Here is a 25,808-nt window from a genome sequence, read left to right as displayed (position 1 = left end):
TTCGATATCATGGATTGAGAATATACTCGTTCGATCACCTGAGCTCATTTTTACAGTGAATTTTGATACGCGCACCTGCACTCGTGTATACGTCCTCACGCGTACACACGCACTAGCTCATTTGCCGTACTGCCCAGTCACCGACTGCACACATTTCAAAGAAAAAGGAGTTATTGAATTCTGGGATCCCTCTGTGACCTTTGACCCTTTCTGTATATGACTAAATGTTGTAATCTCTTTGAACATTCTTTAACTAACTAGAAGTAGTGACCCTGAGATTTTGACCAAGCAGCCAAGTTTCTGATTAAACAACTATGAAGTATTTTAAATTTATGAACCGGAGGCTTTTGAACCCATTTTCCTAATTACACTAATACTTTGTGAGAATATCACCACATTGCTTTTCCTTCGTTTATTTCAGTATCGTTTATTATGTTGTCTCAGACCTCCACCTGTGAGAACTTCTCGAGCACATCCTGTGAGAACTTCCCGAGCGCCTCCTTCGGAACCTTCTTTGGAACTTTCTCAACAGCTTCATACTATAGACTTGCCAGCTCCTGATAACCGATTGAGCATTTCTACTCAACTTGAAATACAAGGTAAACCATAAATTTACTTTATGTTACATTAATATACCGTCTACATTTACTTTGTGGAGGTGCAATGGCTCAGTGGTTAGAGCAGCAAATTCACAGTCATAGGATCGCGGTTTCAATTCCCAGACTGAGCATTGTGAGTGTTTATTGAGCAAAAACACCTAAAACTCCATGAGGCTCTGGCGCCGTTCAAGAATTTGGACCTGAAGATCTCCATTTCCAGTGACTTTGAGGTTCACCTCCCAGTGGTGTCAGGCGTCAACGAAGAGCTCTCGACTACAAGATGACCAAAGTATTTTTTTTCCCAAGGTCTGGCGTCTCCTACCCCTAAGCCCTAGACCATCACCTAATCACCCTTACCTATCTTGTTGCTTAACAACAACAACAACAACAACAACAAGGCTCTGACAGGGGTGGGGTGAACCCTGCTGTACTCTTTCACCACAGCTTACTCTCACTCTTTCTTCTTGTTTCTGTTGTACCTGTATTTCAAAGGGGCCAGTCTTGTCACACTCTGTGTCATGCTGAATCTCCCCGAGAACTCCATTAAGGGTACACATGTCACAAGCAGGTTGTTCCATTGATCGGATCATCTGGAACCCTCATCGTCGTAACCGACGGAGTACCATAGTAGTAACGTTTACTTTGATAACCACTTATATATTTTAACTGATTCAGTACTAAGGATGGGACAAACCCATTGTTGTTTTAGCTTAGTAATGATAAAAACAAAAGAGAAAGTTCATTTGGTTGAAAGATGTTTTAAAATTACAACTAAAAGTACAAGGAAGAAAATTATATTCAGGTTACACTGCAGCACACCTAGCATCATCTCATGGCACACCAGTGTGCTGTGGAATACATGCTATGGCATACCGGTTGCAGAGCCCTGTTCTACACATGTACAAGGAACAAGGTCTCAGATAGACAAATGTGGCCTCATATCTAAATTAATGTTTCTTTGATGTCTTTTCAGAGTTTCTAAATGCTATAAAAAGCTTTGAGGAAGAGTTAGAATTAGAAGAAGCTGAACTTAAGAGGAATGTGAATCAAAGTAAATGGTACTCGTCTTATCTAGCAGCTGAAGGGGACGTTTCCACAGTGGGCCTAATGGATAGGACACGATATATACCAGGTAATACCTTGTAGTGATAACTGCCTCCCTTTTGTTTGGCTTGCAACATTTTTATAGCTAGTTTATACATAGAACTATTGGCATACCCTTTTACTTGTTTCAGTCATTTGACTGTGGTCATGCTGGAGCATCGCCTTTAGTTGAGTAAATCGACCCCAGGACTTATTCTTTGTAAGCCTAGTACTTGTTCTATCGGTCTCTTTTGCCGAACTGCTAAGTGATGGGGACGTAAACACACCAGCATCGGTTGTCAAGCAATGTTGGGGGTACAAACACACAAACACAAACTTACACACACACATACATATATGTATATGACGGGCTTCTTTCAGTTTCCGTCTACCAAATCCACTCACAAGGCTTTGGTCAGCCCGAGGCTATAGCAGAAGACACTTGCCCAAGGTGCCATGCAGTGGGACTGAACCTGGAACCATGTGGTTGGTAAGCAAGCTACTTACCACACAGCCACTCCTATGCCTATAGGTAAATTAAAAGCACTGTCCTTCATCAGCTTTCTGTTTCTCCAACAAACCCCCAACAAATGTGTAGGGATATTGGAGTTGACATAATTTGGCTGATGCAAGGCGGTGAACTACCATAATTGTTGATACGCCGGACAAAATGCTCAGAGGCATTTCATCCGTCTTTACCTTCTGAGTTCAAATCCTGCCAAGGTCACATTTGCCTTTCATCTTTTCGGGGTCAATAAAATAAAGAACCAATAGAGAGAGAGAGAGAGAGAGAGAGAGAGAGAGAGACAGAGAGAGAGAGAGAGAGAGAGAGAGAGAGAGAGATTTCCATTATTGTAAAATGTGTTAAATATCTAACAATGATTTCTTTTAAACTTTATATCTAAACATTTCTTTTGTTGATGTGCTTCCAGAATTGAAAGAAGAGTTGTTTTTAGGAGATAAAGATTATGAAGAAAGCCTGTCTGATTTCGAAGAGCGTTCAGATGTGATGGATCAAACAGTTGTATATGTACCACACGGTAATGGCATTTATTGTAAATGGCTTCTTTGGGGAGGGGCAGTGTAACATAAAACATGAAAAGGAAACCCCCTCTCACAACAAATTAATCTGAAAATTGCTTAATTAGGGACAAAATGCAACAAAAGATGGGTTTTTTTTTCGGTTACTTCTTAAAAATTCATCCTGTGCATGGGAACTGCAAGAATCAGTAAATTCATCATCATCATCATCATTTAACATCCGCTTTCCATGCTGGCATGGGTTGGACAGTTTGATTGAGGACTGAGAAGCCAGGAGGCTGCACAAGGCCCCAATCTGATCTGGCAAAGTTTCTACAGCTGGATGCCCTTCCTAATGCCAACCACTCTGAGAGTGTAGTGGGTGCTTTTTACATTCTACTGGCAACGACCACGGTCAAAAGGTGTTTTTTACGTGCCACCTGCATGGGAGCCAGTCCAGCGGCACTGGCAACGACCACTCTCGAATGTTGTTTTACACATGTCACTGGCACATGTGCCAGCAAGGTGACGTTGTCAATGATTATGCTTGACAATAATTATATTTACATTTAACATTTCGGGAAACACATCATCATCATCATTTAACGTCTGCTTTCCATGCTAGCATGGGTTGGACGGTTTGACTGAGGTCTGGAGAGCCAGTAGCTGCACCAGGCTCCAATCTTGATCTGGCAGAGTTTTTACAGCTAGATGCCCTTCCTAACGCCAACCACTCCAAGAGTGTGGTGGGTGCTTTTTATGTGCCACCGGTACAGGAGCCAGTCAGGCAGGCCTGTCATTGATCACAGGAACATGAATATGCTAATCACTGCTGTATTTCATTATTTGGAGAACTGCTTCTTCTTTCATAACACATTTGATTCATTAGCATCGGGGATCTTTGAGAACCCTGGTGTTTCAACATTGTTGTGTCTCCTCAGCCAGAGCTACAACAGACTAATGAATCTTTTAATGAATCATTGGTTAATGTTCACCTGAAATAAATCACAGAATTGGAGTTGAGAAGAATTGTGCATATTACTGCATTTTTAATTGAACTTGTGTGTGTATAAAACAGACCAAAATTAATTTACTAATAACACTATAAGGAATCAGAGTAGGGAAACAGATAACACATCTCTGTATCACAATGTGTGTGTGTATCTGCATAAATTTATATGCATATATATATATATATATATATATATATATATATATATATATATATATATATATATAATATATATATGTATGTATATATATATATATATATATTATATATATATATATATATATGCCTTCTGGCTTCACAGACCCCAGTAGAACCGTCCAACCCATGCTAGCATGGAAAACGGACGCTAAACGATGAAGATGATGATGATGATGATATATATATATATATATACACATATAAATTTGACATGGGCGATTCTTTCTTGTCTTGGGATTCACTGTGTGGAATTGCGCAAAAAATTACACAGATGTGCAGAATGATCCGGTGGTGTTGCTGTATTTTTTCATAGCTCCCATGGTTACCGAGATAATCTACTATAATAATACTCTCGTGTTTATGAATGAGAAAGGAAGGAGTGATAGATGAATAAGGAAGGAAGGGGTGATGTCATACTTGGTAGTGGGATGATGAAAATTGTACGCTGAAAAAATAAATCAAACAGCGTTTCAACACTGTGTGTATGTAAAAGGGTGGGGTATGTGTGTATGTGTATGTGTGTCTGTGTTTGTGTGTGTGCGTGTGTACTTGCAATGGAAGTGGGATGGTTCATCTTTGTTCGCTTAGTATTTGGGTTTATTTTTTATTTGGTTGAATCTTGGTTTTTTTATATTTTGATCAGTTATTTTTATTGTTTTGACAGAAAAAAGTCATTCTAAAATTGTTTTTTAATGTAAGCATGCCCAAACAAGTCGAATGCTTACACAGAGCAGGTTTTACAGCCACATCATCCAACCCGACCAGGTGAAACCAGGCTTAGCTGCTATACATACATACATACATACATACATGCATATTTACATACATACATTCACAGGAGTGGCTGTGTGGTAAGAAGCTTGCTTCTCAACCACATGCTTCTGGGTTCAGTCTTACGCCATGTTACCTTCGACAAGTGTCTTCTATTATGGTCTTTGGCTGACCAAAGCCTTGTGAGTAGATTTGGTGGACAGAAACTGAAAGAAGCCCTTCGTATATGTATGTATATACATATATATATGTGTGTGTGTACGTGTGTGTGTAGTTGTCTCCCCTACTGTCGCTTGAAAACTGATGTTGGTGCATTTACGCCTATGTAACATTAGGGATTCGGCAAAAGAGACCAATAGAATAAGTACTATGCTTACAAAAATAAGTCCTAGGCTCAATTTATTCGACTAAAGGTGGTACTCCAGCATGGCCCAACCAAGTATCTGGCAACTAGGACACAAATCCTTGCTATATATATATATATATATATATATATATATACAAAATAAGGAAATGGAGAAATACACCTTAATCAATAATCAACTACTAGATAATACCCAATCACATAATTTATTAAACCACTACAAATGAACATTAAGGTCAAACATAATAATATAGAACAAAACAGTGTACATCAATGAGTAATACGATACAATAAGTACAGTATGTATAAGTGAATATAAATAAATACAAATATAAATATAAACTACATCTTACAGCTGTTTCAGCCATGGGTGCCTCATTATGCTCATATTGGATACATGTTATCCCATGGTGGGTTGCACTCACAACCCCTATCTCAATTTATATATATATAGAGAGAGAGTTGGAATTTACAGGTAAACAAAAGGTGATGAAGACAGGTGTATGAACAGCAAGCAGGTGTGTTAGTTTGACGCTTGGGAAAGTGAGAAAGTGTTTTATGTTTTGAGCTTAAGCTCTTCAATAGAAAGCAATAAGAGAAAATAAACAGGGAGAGAATAAAAAATCTTGAGGGAAAAAAAGGGTAGGACAAGAGAGGTAGAAAGAAGGGGAGATAATAAAGTATTGGTGATCCCAATGTATGCATATATATATTTCTTTGAAATGTTGCAACTATATGGATTGCAAAGTTGGCTTCATTTCTTAGGATCCAGAAACATTATTTCAATTTTGTTTCCCCATTATTCCATAAGTTAAGATTTATCTTGAATGTTTGAATGTGAATTGTTATAAGTTGATATTTTTTTATAATGGAATTCACTTGCTTTTATATTACAGAAGCTGAAGAAGAAGCATTTTATTCTATCCCTGAAGAGGTAATATACTACCTTCTTTACTTTAAATATTTACTGGAGCTCTCTTTTGAAGAAAGCGAGAAACCAAATCACTCTGATGCAATTATCAATCAATATATATTTATTAAGGCGGTGATCTGGCAGAAACGTTAGCACGCCGGGCAAAATGCTTAGCGGTATTTCATTTGCCATTACGTTCTGAGTTCAAATTCCGCCAAGGTCGACTTTGACTTTCATCCTTTTGGGGTCGATTAAATAAGTACCAGTTATGCACTGGGGTCGATGTAATCAACTTAATCTGTTTGTCTGTCCTTGTTTGTTCTCTCTGTGTTTAACTCCTTGTGGGTAGTAAAGAAATAGGTATTTCGTCTGCCGTTACGTTCGGAGTTCAAATTCCGCTGAGGTCAACTTAGCTTTTCATCCTTTCGGGGTTGATAAATTAAGTACCTATTTCTTTATTGCCCACAAGGGGCTAAACATAGAGGAGACAAACAAGTACAAATAAACAGATTAAGTCGATTACATCGACCCCAGTGCGTCACTGGTGCTTAATTTATCGACCCCAAAAGGATGAGAGGTAAAGTCGACCTCGGTGGAATTTGAACTCAGAATGCAGCAGCGGACGAAATACCACAAAGCATTTCGACCGGTTTGCTAACGTTTCTGCCAGCTTGTCGCCTTATCGGGGTAGATAAATAAAGTACCAGTTACACACTGGGGTTGATGTAATTGACTTAATCCCTTTGTTTGTCCCCTTGTGGGCAATAAAGAAATAAATATTTATTTATCTCAAACAGTACACTTATTTATCTCAAACAGTAGGGGCATGTGGGCTGTGGTTTGAAGCTTAACCCTTTTGATATCAACCTGTTTGAGAGATCCCCTGGTTCTATGAAATATATTCACTGTTTTAAAGAGATCGTAACTAAAACTTTCTATCAAGGTTTCACATTAATTTACGTTCCAAACGACATTTTAATTATGGTTTCCTATATTGGCCCAAGTTCAGCAATGTTATGGGAGAGGGACTAAGTCAATTACACAGACCCCAGTGCCTAACTGGTACTTATATTATTGACCCTGAAATAGATTAAAGGCAAAGTTGACCCTGGTAGAATTTGAACTCAGAATGTAAAGACAGACCAAATGATGTTAAGGGAACAGAAGAAAGAAGACATGCACCCAACACCAGGACTGAAGACAGCTCTGAAAGGAGGGGCCCCACCACATCAAAATGGTAGAAGAGTAGGGGCCAAAACCGGACGTGGTTCCTCCTGATGATGTCTTGAGCTAACTGGACCCTATAAAGGAGCTGTTGTGGTAGCAGACCATGAAACACAGTTGTAATTCCTCCTACCTGGTGTGCTAACGATTTGGCCATCTTGCCACCTTACACCAGCTTAATAACAATGACAGTTATTTTCTAAATTCTTCGTTTTCTTTTAAAGTAATTAAATCAAAGTTGGTGTATTTTCATACAAATATAGTAACAAAAAGGGTAACTCTATATTATTTGGTTTTGCACCTTAATCTTTACACTCTGCTTAGGTTGACTTAGCCATTAATCCATTCAAGATCAATATGATACTTGACTTTTCATAATTGGTTCCAGTTTTCAACAGTTACAAAACAAAATAGTTGAGTGATTCAGGGGTTCAATTCCTGTCACATTACATTTGTAACAGCAGAGTTTTTATTAGAATATTTGTAATGATAAAGTTTTTAGTTGAAGTCGTGGGTCACCAATTCTAACAGTAGAAATTGATTAGTAAACATTATTATGAAGAAATGTCAGTGGAGGCAGTGGTAATGATGATAATTTGTAGTTATAATTGCGAAAGACAGTGAGAGATGCAGTAGATCTGTAGTCCTTGGTGATTTACCTCACACCACTCAGCCATATGGTCATTTTTGGATATAGTGTAAGATGTCTTGGTGTTCGTAACTGCAGCACCATTCCAGATGTGGAAACTGTACTACAATTTGGGTCATGTCTAAGCTTTGTTAGGGTAACGAAGGCCAATCTTTGAGATGCAGTTTCTCCTCTCAAATGTATTTTTTCTTTTTCTGTCTTCTTTGCTTCAGGAGTTTCCTGCTGTGTCACCCCATAAAAGCATTCTTTCAGAAAATGTGCTTGGTAAGCCATACTTTTACATTGTGTTACATTAATATACTGTCTACGTTTTCTTTAATAGCCACCTGTAGTGACCCTATAGCGGTGCGCGCTCGCGCACCGTCCATTTGTATTTCGCGCGTGTTGGTGCCTTTACCAAGGCAGAGAAAGGAAGGGCCCTTTCGCGCATGCGCGAACCACTGGAAGCACGACCCTTTTGCCTACGTGATAGTTAGCGAGGCAGGGGGGGTCGTGGAACGTTTGACCGCTAGCAGCAGCAGCGGCGACTTGGGACGGCAGCGATTGAACGCGACGGTCACGCATATTTTCTCTCCGTTTGAACTTGCTTCTAGCAGTCCTTACCAAAGGCCTTTAACCAAATTGTTGCAGACCAACATCGTCTCCATTGTTCGACGCCATCTTGAACCCGTTCTGGTTTTGGCGGCTGAATATTGTAAATATTACAATCGATTAACTTTCAGCCTTGTGCGCCCAGAACCAAGGACATCAGATAACACACTTATTGTTACTGTTACCAAGAAAGAGAATAAAGTAGAATATATATATTTTATGTCTGCGTCTTGTTGTTTCTGACTAGTAGATTTCTGGATTATTAAAGCAACGGCTAGTGAGTGATTGCTTTCTTGTACCCCGAAAGTACAAGACAAGATATTCACACTCGCTAAGTTCGTTACACACCTATATATTTTAACTGATTCAGTACTATCATTATCATCATTGTTCGACTGTGGTCGAGACAATGGAATTTACCATGCTACGCCAGACCTCACAGTCCATCATAGCATTATGGAGGTCCTGTTGCTGGATGCCTGTATCCCTGGAGATTACATCAGGGTAGGAGAGTGTGCGCCCTCTGGCATTGCGAGTAGATGACTTCCAGAGGAGAAGAGTAGAAATTACCTCGTTTTCAGCTCTACAACAATGTCCAGCAAACTGGACACTTCTACCTTTCACAAGAGATGATACAGGTGGTAGTTTCCCATATATTTGTACTTTGGTTGGATGGCGCTTCCACGAGAGATTTTGAGCTCTTATAAGGAGGCAAATGTAGGTTCCATCCAACCGCCTCTCAAACTTCTTTGATAACGTCCAGGTTTCTGAGCCATATAGTAGAATTGGTTCGACTGTGGCTTTGAAGATTTCAAGTTTGAAGTCTCTACTTAGATTTGATGACCAGATCTTATGCATGTCAGTACTAAGGATGCGACAAACCCATTGTTGTTTTAGCTTAGTAATGATAAAACCAAAAGAGAAAGTTCATTTGGTTGAAAGATGTTTTAATGTAATCTTTACTATATTTCAAACTAAAATACCAATATTTCACTTAAATTCTAAAATAATCATGAATTTACTCTGACTTTAGGCACAGGAGTGGTTGTGTGGTAAGTAGCTTGTTTACCAACCACATGGTTCCGGGTTCAGTCCCACTGCGTGGCACCTTGGGCAAGTGTCTTCTACTATAGCCTCGGGCTGACCAAAGCCTTGTGAGTGTATTTGGTAGACGGAAACTGAAAGAAGCCCATCGTATATATATATGTATGTATGTGTGTGTGTATATATGTTTGTGTGTCTGTGTTTGTCCCCACAACATTGTTTGACAACCGATGCTGGTGTGTTTGCGTCCCTGTAACTTAGCAGTTCAGCAAAAGAGACCGATAGAATAAGTACTGGGCTTACAAAGAATGAGTCCTGGGGTCGATTTGCTTGACTAAATGTGGTGCTCCAGCATGGTCACAGTCAAATGACTGAAACAGGTAAAAGAGTTACAAAACAACTCTAGTGGTTTTATTTATCGATATATCAAGTGGGTGTTTGTAACTTTTTGAAGTGGGCAGATAGCATGGGGCCAAGTCTTGGATGGATTTTAAAACTGATGCCAATATCATTTGAGCAATATTGATGGAATATTTCCACATCACACAAATTTTGTAGCACTCCTGGCGGCATTGGAAAGAGTAGAGATTGAGATTTTTAGTCGACCCCAATAGTCACTGCTTTCCATACCATCTCTCTTACTTGTTATTGACCTCTGGTTCTTGCTTAACCCATTCATGCCAATCGTCCGTTTAAACTGACCCTTAATTTATAAGGGTATAACACAAATACTTGATACAAATTGTGATTTGTGTATGATCTGTATCATATAAATATATAAACATCTGTCCATCCATCCATCCATCCACCTTATGTCCATTGCAGTCGAAATATTATACGTGTAAATGTCTAATGATGTTTCTTTTAATCATCATAATTAGCTTCAAATGTTTTTTTGCTCATGTCTGTCCAGAATTTGAAGATCTTCTCAAAAACTTTGTCGAAGATTTAAAACATGCTAAAACCAAACATAGGCAAGCTTTGATTGATAATGAAGAACTCGATGCTTTCAAAGAACGTTTATGAAAGAACGCAAGGAAGGAAAGAACAGCTGAAAGACTGGTGCTTCTGGAAAGTAATATCAGCAATTAATAAATACGTATTTTTACTTTTGATTTGTAAATTCTTTATAACATGAAAAAGAAATCTCAATTATTTTGATAATTGCAGCGTTAGAAACACAGGGAATTGAACACCAAACACCTTCATTTCAATTCCTTCTTAAAATCATCATCATCATTTAACGTCCGCTTTCCATTCTAGCATGGGTTGGATGATTTTGACTGAGGACTGGTGAACCAGATGGCTGCGCCAGGCTCCAATCTTGATCTGGCAGAGTTTCTATAGTTGGACGCCAACCACTTCATGAGTGTAGTGGATGCTTTTTATGTGCCACCAGCATAGGTGCCAGGCGAGACTGGCAATGGCCATGATCGGTTGGTGCTTTATACGTGCCACCAGCACAGAAGCCAGTCAAGGTGGCACTGGCATCGGCCACGTTTGGATGGTGTTTTTTACATGCAACCGGCACAGGTATCACAACTACAATTTCCATTGATTTTTGATGTTGATGTACTTGACTCAATAGGTCATCTCAAGCACAGGGTCGAAACAGTGTTTCTTTACTTGCCACCTGCACAAGAGCCAGTCCAGTGGCACTGGCAACGGCCGGGTGCCAGTCATAGGATTTGGTTCAATTTCAATTTCACTTGCCCCAACAGGTCTTCACAAGCAGAGTTTAGTGTCCAATGAAGGGAGGTTGGCATGGGTGCCAGTCGTTGGATGAGGTTCGATTTCGATTCGTTCTTAAAATATATTTTATATCACAGCCGAGGAACAATAACTCCAGCTATATTTCTGTTGCCATCCTGTTTGACACCCTAAATGGTCTTTTACCCTTTTATCTGTTGCTTGCTTCAGTCACTAGAACTGTTAGACGAAGTGGATCAACCGCAGTACATGATCTTTTTAAGCCTAGTATTTTTTTTATCAGTTCCTTTTGCTGAACCTCTAAGTTATGGGGCTGTAAACCCACCAACACCGGTTGTCAAGTGGTCGGGTGGGGACAAACATAGACTCAAAGACACCCACACAGAGGCTTCTTTCAGTTTTCATCTACCAAATCCACTTTGATCAACCCGAGACTATAGCGGACGACATCAGGGAAATGAACTCCTAACCACACAGCCACACCTGATGATTAAAAACAAAACTGGCATTCCCTTGGTTACAATGGTGAGGGTTTCAGTTGATCAAGGAACCAGCCTGCTCATGAAATTAACGTGCAAGTGGTTGAGTATTCCATGGACGCGTGTACCTTCCATGTATGAGGTGGTATCAAAGAGTTCCTGGGCAAGTTATGTTTAATATTCTTTTATTTGTTTCAGTCATTTGATTGTGGCCATGCTGGAGCATTGCCTTTAGTCGAGCAAATCGACCCCAGGACTTATTCTTTGTAACCCTAGTACTTATTCTATCGGTCTCTTTTGCCAAACCGCTAAGTTATGGGGATGTAAACACACCAGCATCGGTTGTCAGGTGATGTTGTGGGGGACAAACACAGACACACAAACATATACATATATATATGAGAACAAAGTGTATGTACACCACTATATATATATATATATATATGATGATATATATATAAAATACAAAATGGGACAAGAACGCAAAACATCTGGACAGCTAGGTGATACAAAAAGGGACAACAAAACATCCAGATAGACGATACTAAAAAACAAGGACAGGTCATTCGAAGCCTTTTATCCTCAGTCAAGAACCGGATCATCCTCGCAATTTCGGCTGATTAATCTTGAGATTGCTCCAATCTGGCCAGCCCCAAGGAAAAAACTAAACTAAGAGCATTAGATTCCTTGGAAAAAAGCATCGAATGTGTACGAAAACAAGGATGGAAAAACAGACAATGTTACACGAATATAAATACAAAAATACAATAAAAATAATAATAACAGGGCATAACAACAGGCGTCTTTCGACTGGGGACGATTTGAATTCAGCTGGCGTGTGTGGAAATGAAGCCTGTTGTTATGTCCGGTTATTATTATTATTGTATTTTTGTATTTATATTCGTATAACATCGTTTATTTTCCTGAAAGCCTATATACCAAGCCAAACGGGTCCGAGTTTTTCAACAGGCACACCATATATCTACGTATTGCAAGGGGCGACTAAAGGAATTGCCAACAGAGAGGGCCTCTGTACCTAAAACATCGTTCAAGTCAGTTTAGAATGGAAAAAAACAAATATGATGATATTGAGGTATTGTATGCCTATCGTATTTTAAATAACTGTATATTTATTTCATTAATTAAACCGCACAAAAGAAGCCTTCCCTTTCCCGCTTAAAATCCATGTTCACTGTCGTGCAACACATAACCTATTGTGTAATACAAACAGCAACCTTAAGTATGGAAGGATATAACAGACATAATCGAGAAACGACCCATTTTCATTAGTGTTCGTTCATTTAAATTAGTTCCTGTGACGTCAGTTCTGCAGGTGATGTGTTTTGTCACCAAGACACATCCAATTCCATATTTTTTATTCTTTTCATGGACATTCAGTGTGGAAAGTAAACAACGGAATTATTCTAACAGACACATTTATCTTGGGAATTTTTATTCAAGTCATCAAACTCTGGTTGAAATACACCGAAAGATGACGACACAGCAGTCAAAACATCGTAAAAAATAGGGATTTTCATAGAAAAAAAAGCACCTTTTTGATGTAAGTAATTTTTGGTGTTAACATGGTCTGATTTGAATTTTTTCTTCTACGAAAGGAAGAGCAAACCTCCTTCTATCATGCTCTCAATTTTGGTCAACTTGTGCTGCAGGGTCTCGGAGAAGATAGTGTTAGTTGAAGGCTACCTAACCTGCCACACACAGACAACTTCAGCTTTATAATTAGAGAGATTCAATTCAAATTGGTGCTATTGACACCGTTGAAATGAATGAAAACCCATTGGAACAGTTATTTAAAGGTGTTTGATTAGTTTATCGTTTGAAGTTTTAAAAATTTCATTAAACTGTGACTTTCCATGTACGAGAAGAATTTCCGTTTTGGACCTGGAAAATACATATTTTTGACAAAGAAAAATACGTCTTTCCCTGTAGTTGGGGGCCTAGAAACGAAATGGCGCCAAAAATGATGCTAATAATCAGGGGAGGTAAATGTGAGAAGCGAAGAAAGAGAGGGGAGGTAATCGACTTAGCAACAGGCGTAAATAAATAAGTTTCAGTGAAGTTGTTATGTTGTTAATATCCTCCGTTGGCAAAACATATTTAGACTAAATGTGGACTAAATTTCTCATTGAAATGACAAATATACGACATTTTGACGCTATGAACATATTCCTATATTCCAGACACAAAGTTTATAAGTAATTACCTTATTCTACCTTAATTGTAAGTATTGTTATTATATTCTTTGCTCGGTTTGAAATCTCCTTGGAAACATCGTCTCCAATCATGAAATTATTCCCAACATTCACAATAGAAACATTTACTACATCCATCTTCCTTATCTGCTCCTTCTTATGGCGTATTATTATTTTATATTCTGTTTTTCCTCAATTCTCCCGCCGTTTTCTTCTTTTTTTCTCTCTCTGAAAAATCAGTTGCAATTTAAAAACTTTCTTACTAACAACTTTGAAGCACTGAGTTCCTATGTTCCTTCTTGTGTATGTAAACAGAGATCGTCGTCATTTCATGTGCGTCTTCCACGCTGGCATGGGTTGGACGGGTCATCATAATTTCAATCATTTCCCATTAGCATCCACTACTGTCGCAGACTGGTGCTTGTTCCGTGTCATTTGGTTTTTGCAACCACTTTATAAAGGGTAGTGGGAGCATTTTCGCGTGATGTCAATATAAAAGGATTACAAATCCACAGCCAAACAGGGGCCAAAGCGATTTTTCAATCCTTTCTCAGCTCATATTATATAGAGGCATAGGCCGAGGTCGACTTTGCCTTTCATCCTTTCGGGGTCGATAAATTAAGTACCAGTTACGCACTGGGGTCGATGTAATCGACTTAATCCCTTTGTCTGTCCTTGTTTGTCCCCTCTGTGTTTAGCCCCTTGTGGGTAGTAAAGAAATACATATTATATAGAGGCATATCTCCACTAATGTGTCTCCGACTTTATTTCTTCATAACTTTCAGAAAAATGGATATTTTAAAATGAATTTTCACAAAAACGTATCGTCGAGTCAAACCGAAAGAATACCTGTTTCAGTTATATCAGAAATTGTTGTGAGAAAAAAAAAATTTTTTTCGAGAGTGGAGAGAAGAATTTCAGAAAATTCCCACGTTTCTTTGTTTTCTCAACTTCCTGAAATTTGTTTTCTTTTTTTTTTCCTGAAATTTTCTTTAAATATATTCTAGTTGGTGAAGATTACAGTTATATCGGAATTCAATATGAATAGAAAAAAGTTTGTTGGGCGCGTAAAAATACATAACTGATACACATCACGTGTATCTAGAAAATGAAACTGAAGTTTCGAAAAATTTGTGTAACTCAGTATGTATGTAGACGTGCCCAACGTACACATACGTATTTTTCACATTAAATTCCGATATTATAGTAATCTACACCATCTGAGAGGTATCTGTAGAAGATTTCATTTTAAAAAATATCTATTTTTCTAAAAGTTATGAGGAAACAAAGTCGCAGGTATGTGTAGGTATGCCTTGTGTGTGTGTGTGTGTATTAGGACAGTTGATAAATGCAACTCAATGAATAGGTATTTATATTTTTTCGATTGTTAGAACATCTTTATGAACAAACCCTGAAGCACTGAGTGAGTTGGCATCTTAGAAATGAAGAAAATCTTGATTGCAGAAGAATAGCTATGTAATCAGGTAAAATACCTTTATGGATGGGCCACTTTTTTTGCGTTTATAAGGGTATATTTTACCTGATCCTTCAAGCCAGGGGCGGACCGAGAGTATTAAGAACCCTCGGGCACAACTGTTTACCGGGCGCCTTAGCATTGATTAGAGTATGGGCCCTCGAGCAGTGCCCGTTTTACTGAAGGCTCAGCCTGCCCCTGCTTCAAGCTGTTTTCAAAGCTATTTTTTCTTCATTTGAAATTTCCTTCATTTCTTTTTTTTTTTCCATTATTTCTATTTGGCACAAACACTTGTGGGGTCACCATGCAACTTGCACAACCGAGTGAGGTGTTGTATTAAGGAAGTCAGTGCAGTATGTAAGTCGTCCTTTTCTCACACAAAATATAATTGTAGGTAACTGTTGCTGAAAGTTTAAATGCGACATGAATCATATATGTAAAAAAAACCCACCTGAGAAGCTTTTCTCTAAAATTTAAGGAAAGAAAGAAAATCAGTTTCGAATTGTGTAAGATGTTCTGCAATTTAAATGTCTGATCATACTCTTTACTGTGGCCATGCTGGAGCACCGCCTTAATCTTTGTAAGCCTAGTACTTGTTCTATCTGTCTCTTTTGCAGGGACGTAAACACACCAGCATCGGTTGTCAAGCGATGTTGGGGGGACAAACATATATACACACATATATACGATGGGCTTCTTTCAGTTTCCGTCTACCATATTGAATTTTTAATGTAATTCTAGTTGATAGGAAACATTTTTTAAAAACATAAAGCCACATCCCCTCTTTCTACACCTCCCACTCCTGCCTCAGTTGTGGGATCTTGTTTTGCAAGCTACGTGGTGTCACATAAAAAGCACCCAGTGCACTCTGTTGAGTATTTGGCGTTAAGGAAGGACATTCGGTCACAGAGACCCTGCCAAAGCAGACATTGGAACTTGGTGCAGTCCTTTGGTTTGCCAGATCCTATCGAACTGTCTCCTATCCATGCCAACTTGGAAAACAGTTGTTAAATGACAATGATGTCTGTGTGGTTGTCGTAACGCCATCCTAAATGTGGAAGCAACTCTTCATTTTGAGTTTCAACTGAGATTTTTAGATTCTTGGTATTGTTTGGTGAAGACTGAAGAATTTTCTGGCTCTGAAAAGGTAAGCCAGTCTTTGTGATGCAACCATTCTGATGTTGAAATAATAATCCTGCTTTTTGTTTTCTTCGATACAGATGTCTAGTCTTTCAGGTAGTTCTAGCATTGAAATACCTTTGGACGCTTCTCTCGAAAATCAAGTACAAGGTAAATCATTCTCCATTAACTTTTATCTGCTGTTTCAATCTTTAAACTGCAACCATGCTTGGGAACCGCTTTGAAGAACTTTTAGTTGAATGAATTGATTGAATCTGGTTTTTTTCTTAAGCTCGGTAGAGCACCATCCGAGCGTAATCGTTGCCAGAGCAGCCAACTCGCTCCGTGCCAGTGGCATGTAAAAGGGCACCATTCGAGCGTGATCGTTACCAACGTCGCCTTACTGGCGCCTGTGCCGGTGGCATGTGTAAAATATTCGAGCGAGGTCATAGCCAGTACTGCTTGACTGGCCCCATGCTGGTGGCACGTAAAAAGCACCCACTACACTCTCGGAGTGGTTGGCGTTAGGAAGAGCATCAAGCTGTAGAAACTCGGCCAGATCAAGATTGGAGCCTGGTGTGGCCATCTGGTTCACCAGTCCTCAGTCAAATCGTCTAATACATGCTAGCATGGAAAGCGGACGTTAAACGATGATGATGATGATGATGATGAGTACTTATTCTGTCAGTCTCTTTTACTGAATTGCTAAGTTACATGCATATAAACATACCAACATCATTAGAAAATTACTATTTGTAAATCTCACAACGAGAGATATTCAGCAACAGTACTTTGGAGTAAAGATTGTTTGCCAACATAACACGTCAGTCCTGGTTTAGGACGAATGTTGCTGTAATTTAGCCCCAGGAGACATTGTATCCAGCTGGCTATACGACATGATCTGTGTCCTTATAGTAGTCCTAGATTCCCTTGTTTGAAAATATAAGGACACAGATCATGTTGTATAGCCAGCTGGGGCTATATTACAGCAGCATCATCATCATCATTTAACGTCTGCTTTCCATGCTGGCATGGGTTGGACAATTTGACTGAGAACTGGCGAACCAGATGGATGCACCAGGCTCCAATCTTCATCTGTCAGATTTTCTACAGCTGAATGCTTTTATGTGCCGCCGATACGAGGGCCAGTAAGATGACCATGCTCAAATGGTGTTTTTATGTGCCAATAAGGCGATGCTGGTAACGATCATGCTCGAATGGTGCCTTTTACATGCTTATATATATATATATATAGGCGCAGGAGTGGCTGTGTGGTAAGTAGCTTGCTAACCAGCCACATGATTCCGGGTTCAGTCCCACTGCATGGCATCTTGGGCAAGTGTCTTCTGCTATAGCCCCGGGCCAACCAATGCCTTGTGAGTGGATTTGGTAGACGGAAACTGAAAGAAGCCTGTCATGTATATGTATATATATATATATATGTGTGTGTCTGTGTTTGTCCCCCTAGCATTGCTTGACAACCGATGCTGGTGTGTTTACGTCCCCGTCACTTAGCGTTTCGGCTAAAGAGACCGATAGAATAAGTCCCGGGATCGATTTGCTCGACTAAAGGCTGTGCTCCGGCATGGCCACAGTCAAATGACTGAAACATGTAAAAGAGTAAAAGAATATATATATATATATATATACTTTTTTTTTTTTTCAGAATTTCGAGCTGCTCTGAGAAGCTTTGAGGAAGATTTAGAAAATGAAGAAGTTGATCATAGCCAAGCTATGAGTCATAGTAAACACTGCATCTCTGAGCCAGATGCTTACGGAAACTATTCCCAAGACAATTCAGGAAATGATACAACAGTCAAAGGATTGACCCATCCTCAAGGTAATAAGCATATTGATTGATAACTGTCTTTCATTTCTATCATCATCATTTAATGTCCGTTGTCCATGCTGGCAAACTGGAAGGCTGCACCAGACTCCAGTCTGATTTGGCATGGTTTTCTATGGCTGGATGCCCTTTCTAACCCCTACAATTCCAAGAATGTAATGAGTATTTTTATGTACCACTTTCATGGGTGCCATTTGTGTGACACCAGTATCTGCCGCTACTTTGATTTTACTTGGCTTGGTGGGTCTTCTTCTCAAGCATGACATAATGCCAAAGGTCTCAGTCATTCGTCATTGCCTCTGTGTGACCCAACACTCAGAAGATGTGTTTTTAAGCAAAAGGTGTGTAAAATGGATCTGTGCTGGTGCCACGTATAAAGCACCTAGGTCACTCTGTAAAGTGGTCAGCATTAGGAAGGACATCTAGCTGTAGAATCAATGCCAAAACAGATGGCTGGGGTCTTGCGCAGTTTCCCAGCTTGCCAGCTTCTGTCAAAGCATCCAACCCATGCCAGCATGGAAAACCTGTTAAACGATGATGTTGTGTGTACCCATTTTCTTGACATTATGTTATAGTTGCAGATGAACATTACTGTTATACAAGCGATGTTACTTTTTAGTGTTCCATATAACACTCTCTTGCCCTGTGGGGAAATCTTACCCTGCTTGCACACAAGGGTGGGTACTTGGCTGAAAATTCTGTGTGACCAATGTGAGCATAGACAAGTGGGTGTTAAATGATGATGTTAATGTTGATTTTATATATATATATATATATATACACACATGCATATATATATATATAATATATATATATATATACACATACATATATATACACATCATCATCATCATCATCATCATCATCACATATATATATATAATATACATATATATATATATATATACACATACATATATATATATATATATACATATATATATATATATACACATACATATATATATATACACATACATATATATATATATATACACATAAATACATATATATATTATATATATATATATATATATACACATAAATACATATATATATATATATATATATATATATACACATAAATACACATATATATATATATATATATATATATATATATATATACACATAAATACATATATATATATATATACACATAAATACATATATTATATATATATATATATATATACACATAAATACATATATATATATATATATACACATAAATACAATATATATATATATATAATATATATATATATATATATATATATACACACATACATATATATATATAGGGGGAGTTTACGAAAAAAAACAAAAGATGAAGACAGGTGGTGTAGAAAACAAACAAGTGTATTAGTATAACACCCAGGAATTGAAAAAGTCTTTTACGTTTTGAGCCTACGCTCTTCTACAGAAAGGGACACAGAAAAAACAAGGAGAGAAAAAAAATGTGTGTAGTGGCTACCGATCTATTATGGCGACTGCCGGACCTATATATGTATGTGTGTGTATATATATATATTTATATATATATCAGTGACAACTGTCACCCAGGCTGTTCGGCCTTAGCCTGAGTATAAATTTAGTAAAGTGTACGTGTATTTGCAAGCTGATATAATTTCTACCAACACTTCAAGTATGTAACAGCAGCCAATAACTGGAGCTCCTTTTATTGATCCAGGTTCCAGTTCATTTATTTTCGTTCAGTGTCTGGCGGTCGTCCTAGAGGTGCCCTGTGTCAAAAAATATCATTCGTGGCTGACATTCTCTCAACATTGTTTACACACGCCTGACTCGGGGTCAGAAGTTACAGCCTGAGTTGTTATCAATAACCGTAAAAATTGAAAGTAATTCAAATTCAATGTTTTCTTGAAACAAATTTCTATAGAGATTAATATTTAAATTCCAATCTATGTAAAGTTTCCGTTCTTCAACAATCTTAAGGGAATGAAAATTTATCCAGCAGTTCAGGTTAATATGAATGAGCCTAGAAGGCGTAAAAAACTAACTGGCATCTCTTGTCGGTGACAGTCAGATCTCTGTTGTTGTTATTTGATTGCTGTTATTCTGTGCGTCTGTGTGTAAAAATCAATTGTGTTTTGCAAGGTTGCTTTATTTTAAATCTTAACTTAGAAATGGAGAAAGACATAGTGCTAGGTATAAAAAAAAATAAGCCATTTGGAGCTAGAAATAAAGCAGAAAAATGTGAAATTGTATGAACAGGCATGTGTCCTCTGAAAAATCTGTAATGAGCCCGAGTGATGCTGACGACCTGGAGTCACCCCTGATATATATATATACTTTATTTAAAGCAGCAGAAAATTCAACAAAACCTGTTACTCTGAGTTTCTCGTTGCCGTTCGGAAACTCAGAGTAACAGGTTTTGTTGAATTTTCTGCTGCTTTAAGTAAAGCATATTACTCTACCACTGGTATTTGAGTACTCTTTTTCCCACCTTGTTTCACATTTATGTGTTTACTCCGGTATATATATATATATATATATATGCACACACACTAGCAGTTTTCTTCTAGTATTCAAATCAATATAAACGAAATCGATATATTGATTTCATTTCATATAACAATAAACAATAGACACCAAGTTGCCATGGGCACAGAAAATAACATAAGGCTTTCATTATTCAAAAAACCTTGGTTTATACATTTGTGTATAACCAAATAAGACTTTGGATAACAGAAAATTCTCTGTAATTTTGATCTGATAAATGGATATAAGTGTTAAAATTTCCATGAACTCCAAGCAATCGAGCAAAGCTACATGAAGAAGATTGTCTCAGTGCTACATGTCAGCTACCGGGAGAGACTGAAAAGTTACGACTCTACTCCCTAAAACAAAGGCAGGAAAGATACGCAGTAATATACATCTAGAAAAATCCTGGAACTTGTACCAAACTTTGGCAGTGTCAGTTGCACAAACAGTAGAACGAGGCACCACTGCATGGTACCAAAGATTCTAGCATTGCCATCGGGATACAGGACCAGGTACTGCGACAGTTTGGGCTTCAAGGGCCTATAGCTCTTCGGTATCCTTCCACAAAGCCTGAGGGACCTACATGGGGTAGATGTAGGCATCTTTGCAACAAAACTGGATCTCCTTTTGTCAAGAGTTTCAGATGGACCTACCTTGCAGCAAGAAACACGGATGAGGGCAGCAGCATCAAACTCCCTCATTCACCAAATGCCATATATCAGAGGAGGTTTAATGAAAGTATAGCAAAGCAAACAGCGGGGCCACAGCTCTTTAGCTGAAACTAGAAAAGGAAAGAAAGGGGAAAAATGAAACAACAGTTAAAAGATTGACCCATCTTCAAGGTAATAAGATATATATTGATAATTGCCTTTCATTTATATAAATGCATGTGTGTGTCATCATCATTATCATCATCGTTTAATGTCTGCTTTCCATGCTGGCATGGGTTGGACGGTTTCACTGAGGGCTGGCGAACCAGATGGCTGCACCAGGCTCCAATCTGATCTAGCAGAGTTTCTACAGCTGGATGCCCTTCCTAATGCCAACTACTCTGAGAGTGTAGTGGGTGCTTTTACGTGCCACTGGCACGAGGCCAGTCAGGCGGTACTGGCAACAGCCACACTCAACATTCTCCTCTTTTTGAAGCAATGAATTTAACCCTTTAGTGTTCGCATTATTCTGCCAAAATTAATGCTTCTTTATCCAAATAGTTTTGAACTAATCATGCATTATCTTGTAGCTATGAGATTTTGATGAGGTAGCTGTTAATTTTTTAAACAATATTGTAGGGTTGGTGTGAGAGACCAGATCTGGCCAGTTTGAACATAAAACAAGCAGAATACTTTTGGCCGGTTTAAATGCTAAAGGGTTAAATGTTAAATCATTTTTGCTCTAATCATTTTATCATCATCATCATCATCTAAACCAATGTTGATTAGGACGATGACAGCAAGAATGATTCAACATTTAAATTCATTACTTCAACATTCTCCTCCTTTTGTCGTCTGTCTACAAAATGGATGCCTTTCTATTGGGGTTGGTTTTTAGAAGAACATTGTTTACTCCCTACCTCACTAAATAAGGCAGTTTTTTCTTGAAAGTAATGAGTATTTATGTCTCCTTACGCTCCCAAATAATTTTGTAAAAGACATTTCCTGGAGATGTCCTACAATGGGATTGAACTTGAACTCCATGATAGCAAAGTAAATTTGTCCACCACACAACCAAACCTGTGTCCAGAAACATTGCTTTAATCCCATTTTTTCCATGATTCCTATGAATGTGATGGGTCTTGAATGTCTGGATATGAATCGTTGAGAGCCAGTATTTTTTTAAGAATGGAATCCTTTTTTATTGCAGAACCTCAACAAAAGATGTCATCAGTGATTGCTGCTAAACAGGTTGAAGTAAGTATTTTATTAATTTAGTAATTTCTCTACTTAAATCATTTCCCGGAGTTTTCTTTTGGAGAACGGAACAAACCGCTCTCAATCAACTCAGTCAATTAGTATTTATCATCATCGTCATTTAATGTCCATTGGACGGTTTGACCGGGCTGCCACGGTGGAAGGCTCACCAGACTCCAGCCTGATTTAGCATAGTTTTCTATGGCTGGTTGCCCTTCCTAACACCAAACACTCCAAGAGTGTAATGGGTGCTTTTACATGCCACTGGCACAGGTATTATTTGGTGACACCAGTGTGTGTTTACGTGCCGTCGGCACGGGTGCCAATTTGCATGACACTGGTATCTGCCATGACCGTGATTTTGCTCAGCTTCATGGGTCTTCTCAAGCAGGACATAATGCCAAATGCTTTGGTCATTGCCTCTGTGAGGCCCAACGCTTGAAAGGAACTCAGCCACCTCACCTCCGTGTGGCCCAACACTCAAAAGCAAGTCAGCTACTTTTCCTCCGTGTGGCCCAACGCTCAAGAGGAACTCAGCTTCTTTGCCTCTGTGAGGCCCAATGTTCAAAGTATGCTCTTTATGTGCCACCAGCACGGGTGTTATCTTGGACAATATCATGACAATTGAGATAAGCTGGGGCTGAAGCCTGGATGCTGCTAACTTGGTGATACACAAGAAGTTGCAGACTCTGCTTAGGTTTACTCAGGCATTTTGATACATTCAGGGTCTCCACATAACACCATTTCATGATTCTTTTCAGTTTCCAATAGTTAGAAGACAATGCAGTGGAGTAGTTTGTGAGTTCAAATCCTACATCATTTGTCTGCTGTGGTAGAGTTTGATAAAAAGATTAGACAGACCCCCCCCTCCCCACAACACATCAGTTTTGATGGTCATTCCAGTTGTTCCATCAATTGAGAAACCTAAACATTGACTGATTACCTAAATGGCTGTGTATCCCACAGACATGTGACCCCTTAACATGGTCCTCAGACAGATTCATTATCAGTGTGTAAACAATCTTGGTCTTTGAGTTAGAGGTATAGTCCCTCTAACAGGCTTCCACACAGTTTCCGTCTAGTGAATTCACTCACAGGGCCCTAAATGAAATCCCTGCTGGATTCCCAATAAATCAATAATGAAGAACACATGCAGGGAAAGAAAATAAAATACTAAAAATAGACAACGGTCGATGCCAGATCCACCTGACTGGCTCCGGTGCTGGTGACACATGAAAAGCACCATCCAAATGTGGCTGATGCAGTGACCCCTGACTGGCTCGTGCCGATGGCACATGGAAAGCACCATCCAAATGTGGCTGATGCAGTGCCCTTTGGCTGGTTCTTTTGCTGTGGTGGCACGTAAAAAGCACCATCCTAACATGGCCAATACAGTGCCCCCTGACTGGCTCTTGTGCCGGTGGCACGTAAAAAGCACCATTTGTACGTGATCAGTGCTATGTCCGCCTGACTGGCTCCTGTGCCAGAGGTACGTAACTCAGAATCAAACTCAGAATCTTGGGGTTAGTAGCCTGCACTCTTAACCACTACGTCATATGCCCGTGGGCTTATGGCGTGGAATGAATAGTGCAGGATCTTGGTGTATTGACGCTCCATAGTTGGAGAGATGAGAGAGTCTTCAGTGCCTGATTGGTCAGAAGCCAGGTAGTAGTCAGTGTAGTATTGGTACAAAAGAGTGTTAGAGGAAGTGGGGAGGAGACAGTAGTTCTGTGGTTCAGAGGTTGGGACGTTTTGGTGAGTGATTTCTTGCCTGTAACTTATATGACCTTCTTTGGATGTGTTCTAGGATGTCTGGATGTTTTTATAGCTTCTATGCCTGATTTAGTATCCAGGCTTCATTTTGGGTCTCATTTGAGATTTGTAGATGTTTAGTAGTTTTTTTTTTTTTTTTTGAGTCTAGAATTTTCTGGACCAATCTTTGTGAAGCACTCTATACTGTATTATTTCCATTTTCTTTGGTACAGATGGCTAATCTCTCTGACAGTTCTGATCTTCAACCTGGTTCAGAGCAGATATTTGATGACATAAGTACCGGTTCTTATAGGAAGCTGCCTCTGACCAGTGATTCTCAACAACTTTCTGAAAGACCAGTCTATGGTTTTCCTAAACCTAAAACACAAGGTAAATTGTTCTTCATCATTGTATTACATTAATATATATACACACACACACACACACACACACTATCTCTGTTACAGTATGAGACTTAAAATACCTGTTAGTCATTTTTAATCATCATAATTATACAGAAACCAGTGTTTCTCAACCAATTTTTACCTGTCGATCCCTTAGATTTCTGTTTTACTCTCCTTTTCAGCGCTCTTGAATGTTTAAAAAAAATCCTATCACATCTTCATAATTAAATACCTATTTCTTTACTGCCCACAAGGGGCTAAACACAGAGGGGACAAACAAGAACAGACAAACGGATTAAGTCGATTATATCGACCCCAGTGCACAACTGGTACTTAATTTATCGACCCCGAAAGGATGAAAGGCAAAGTCGACCTCGGCGGAATTTGAACTCAGAACGTAATGTCAGATAAAATACGGCTTCGCATTTCGCCTGGCATGCTAACGTTTCTGCCAGCTCGCCGCTTTATAGTTAAATACCTTTAGAAATTGTATAAAATAAATGTTGAAATATTTTGTGTCTTGTCGAAGTATCAGCAATTTATTGCAGATAAATTTTAAAGCAAAATTTTACATGGACCCTTGTTGAAAACTACTGATTTAAAGGTGTATTTTGTATTTTGTTGATATCTTTCCAGCTTTAATGACTGCTTTGAGAAGTTTTGAGAAGCAGATGAAGAATTTAGAATCTGAGCTTAATCTAGCAATGAGTCGCAATAAGCAACTCCTCTCTGAGGCAGACACTTACAAAAACTGCCCAAAAAACAAGGCTGGGAAGGAGACATTTGAAAGCTTAGCACCTCAGCAGAGTAGTAAGTAGCTTCTGTTGATAATTGACTCTTTTCATTTTCAGTGTTTTAATGTTATATGTGGCCGATGCCAGCGCTGCCTTGACTGGCTATCGTGTCAGTGGCATGTAAAAACCACCAACCG

General features: G+C 38.8%; 1 protein-coding gene across 2 annotated transcripts in view; it reads left to right on the top strand.

Annotated features, from left to right (window-relative positions):
• The first annotated feature begins 2,614 nt into the window (after window positions 1-2,614).
• LOC115227230 overlaps window positions 2,615-25,808 on the top strand; it is a 41,765-nt gene continuing 18,571 nt past the window's right edge. The window contains exons 1-8 of one of the 2 annotated variants that reach the window (XM_036500667.1): window positions 2,615-2,722; window positions 5,944-5,981; window positions 8,046-8,097; window positions 16,565-16,634; window positions 18,130-18,303; window positions 22,675-22,721; window positions 24,707-24,863; window positions 25,514-25,687. In XM_036500667.1, coding sequence (XP_036356560.1) covers window positions 2,711-2,722; window positions 5,944-5,981; window positions 8,046-8,097; window positions 16,565-16,634; window positions 18,130-18,303; window positions 22,675-22,721; window positions 24,707-24,863; window positions 25,514-25,687 — 724 coding nt within the window. In that variant the 5' untranslated portion in view covers window positions 2,615-2,710. Of the gene's footprint in view, window positions 2,723-5,943; window positions 5,982-8,045; window positions 8,098-13,597; window positions 13,899-16,564; window positions 16,635-18,129; window positions 18,304-22,674; window positions 22,722-24,706; window positions 24,864-25,513; window positions 25,688-25,808 lie in introns of those variants that run through there. The other variant, XM_036500668.1, reaches the window with a different exon arrangement.

Source organism: Octopus sinensis, linkage group LG2, assembly GCF_006345805.1.
Source record: "Octopus sinensis linkage group LG2, ASM634580v1, whole genome shotgun sequence".
Classification (NCBI taxonomy): domain Eukaryota; kingdom Metazoa; phylum Mollusca; class Cephalopoda; order Octopoda; family Octopodidae; genus Octopus; species Octopus sinensis.
The sequence above is the reverse complement of the archived record's forward strand: the minus strand, read 5'-3'. Positions and strand labels throughout refer to the sequence as shown.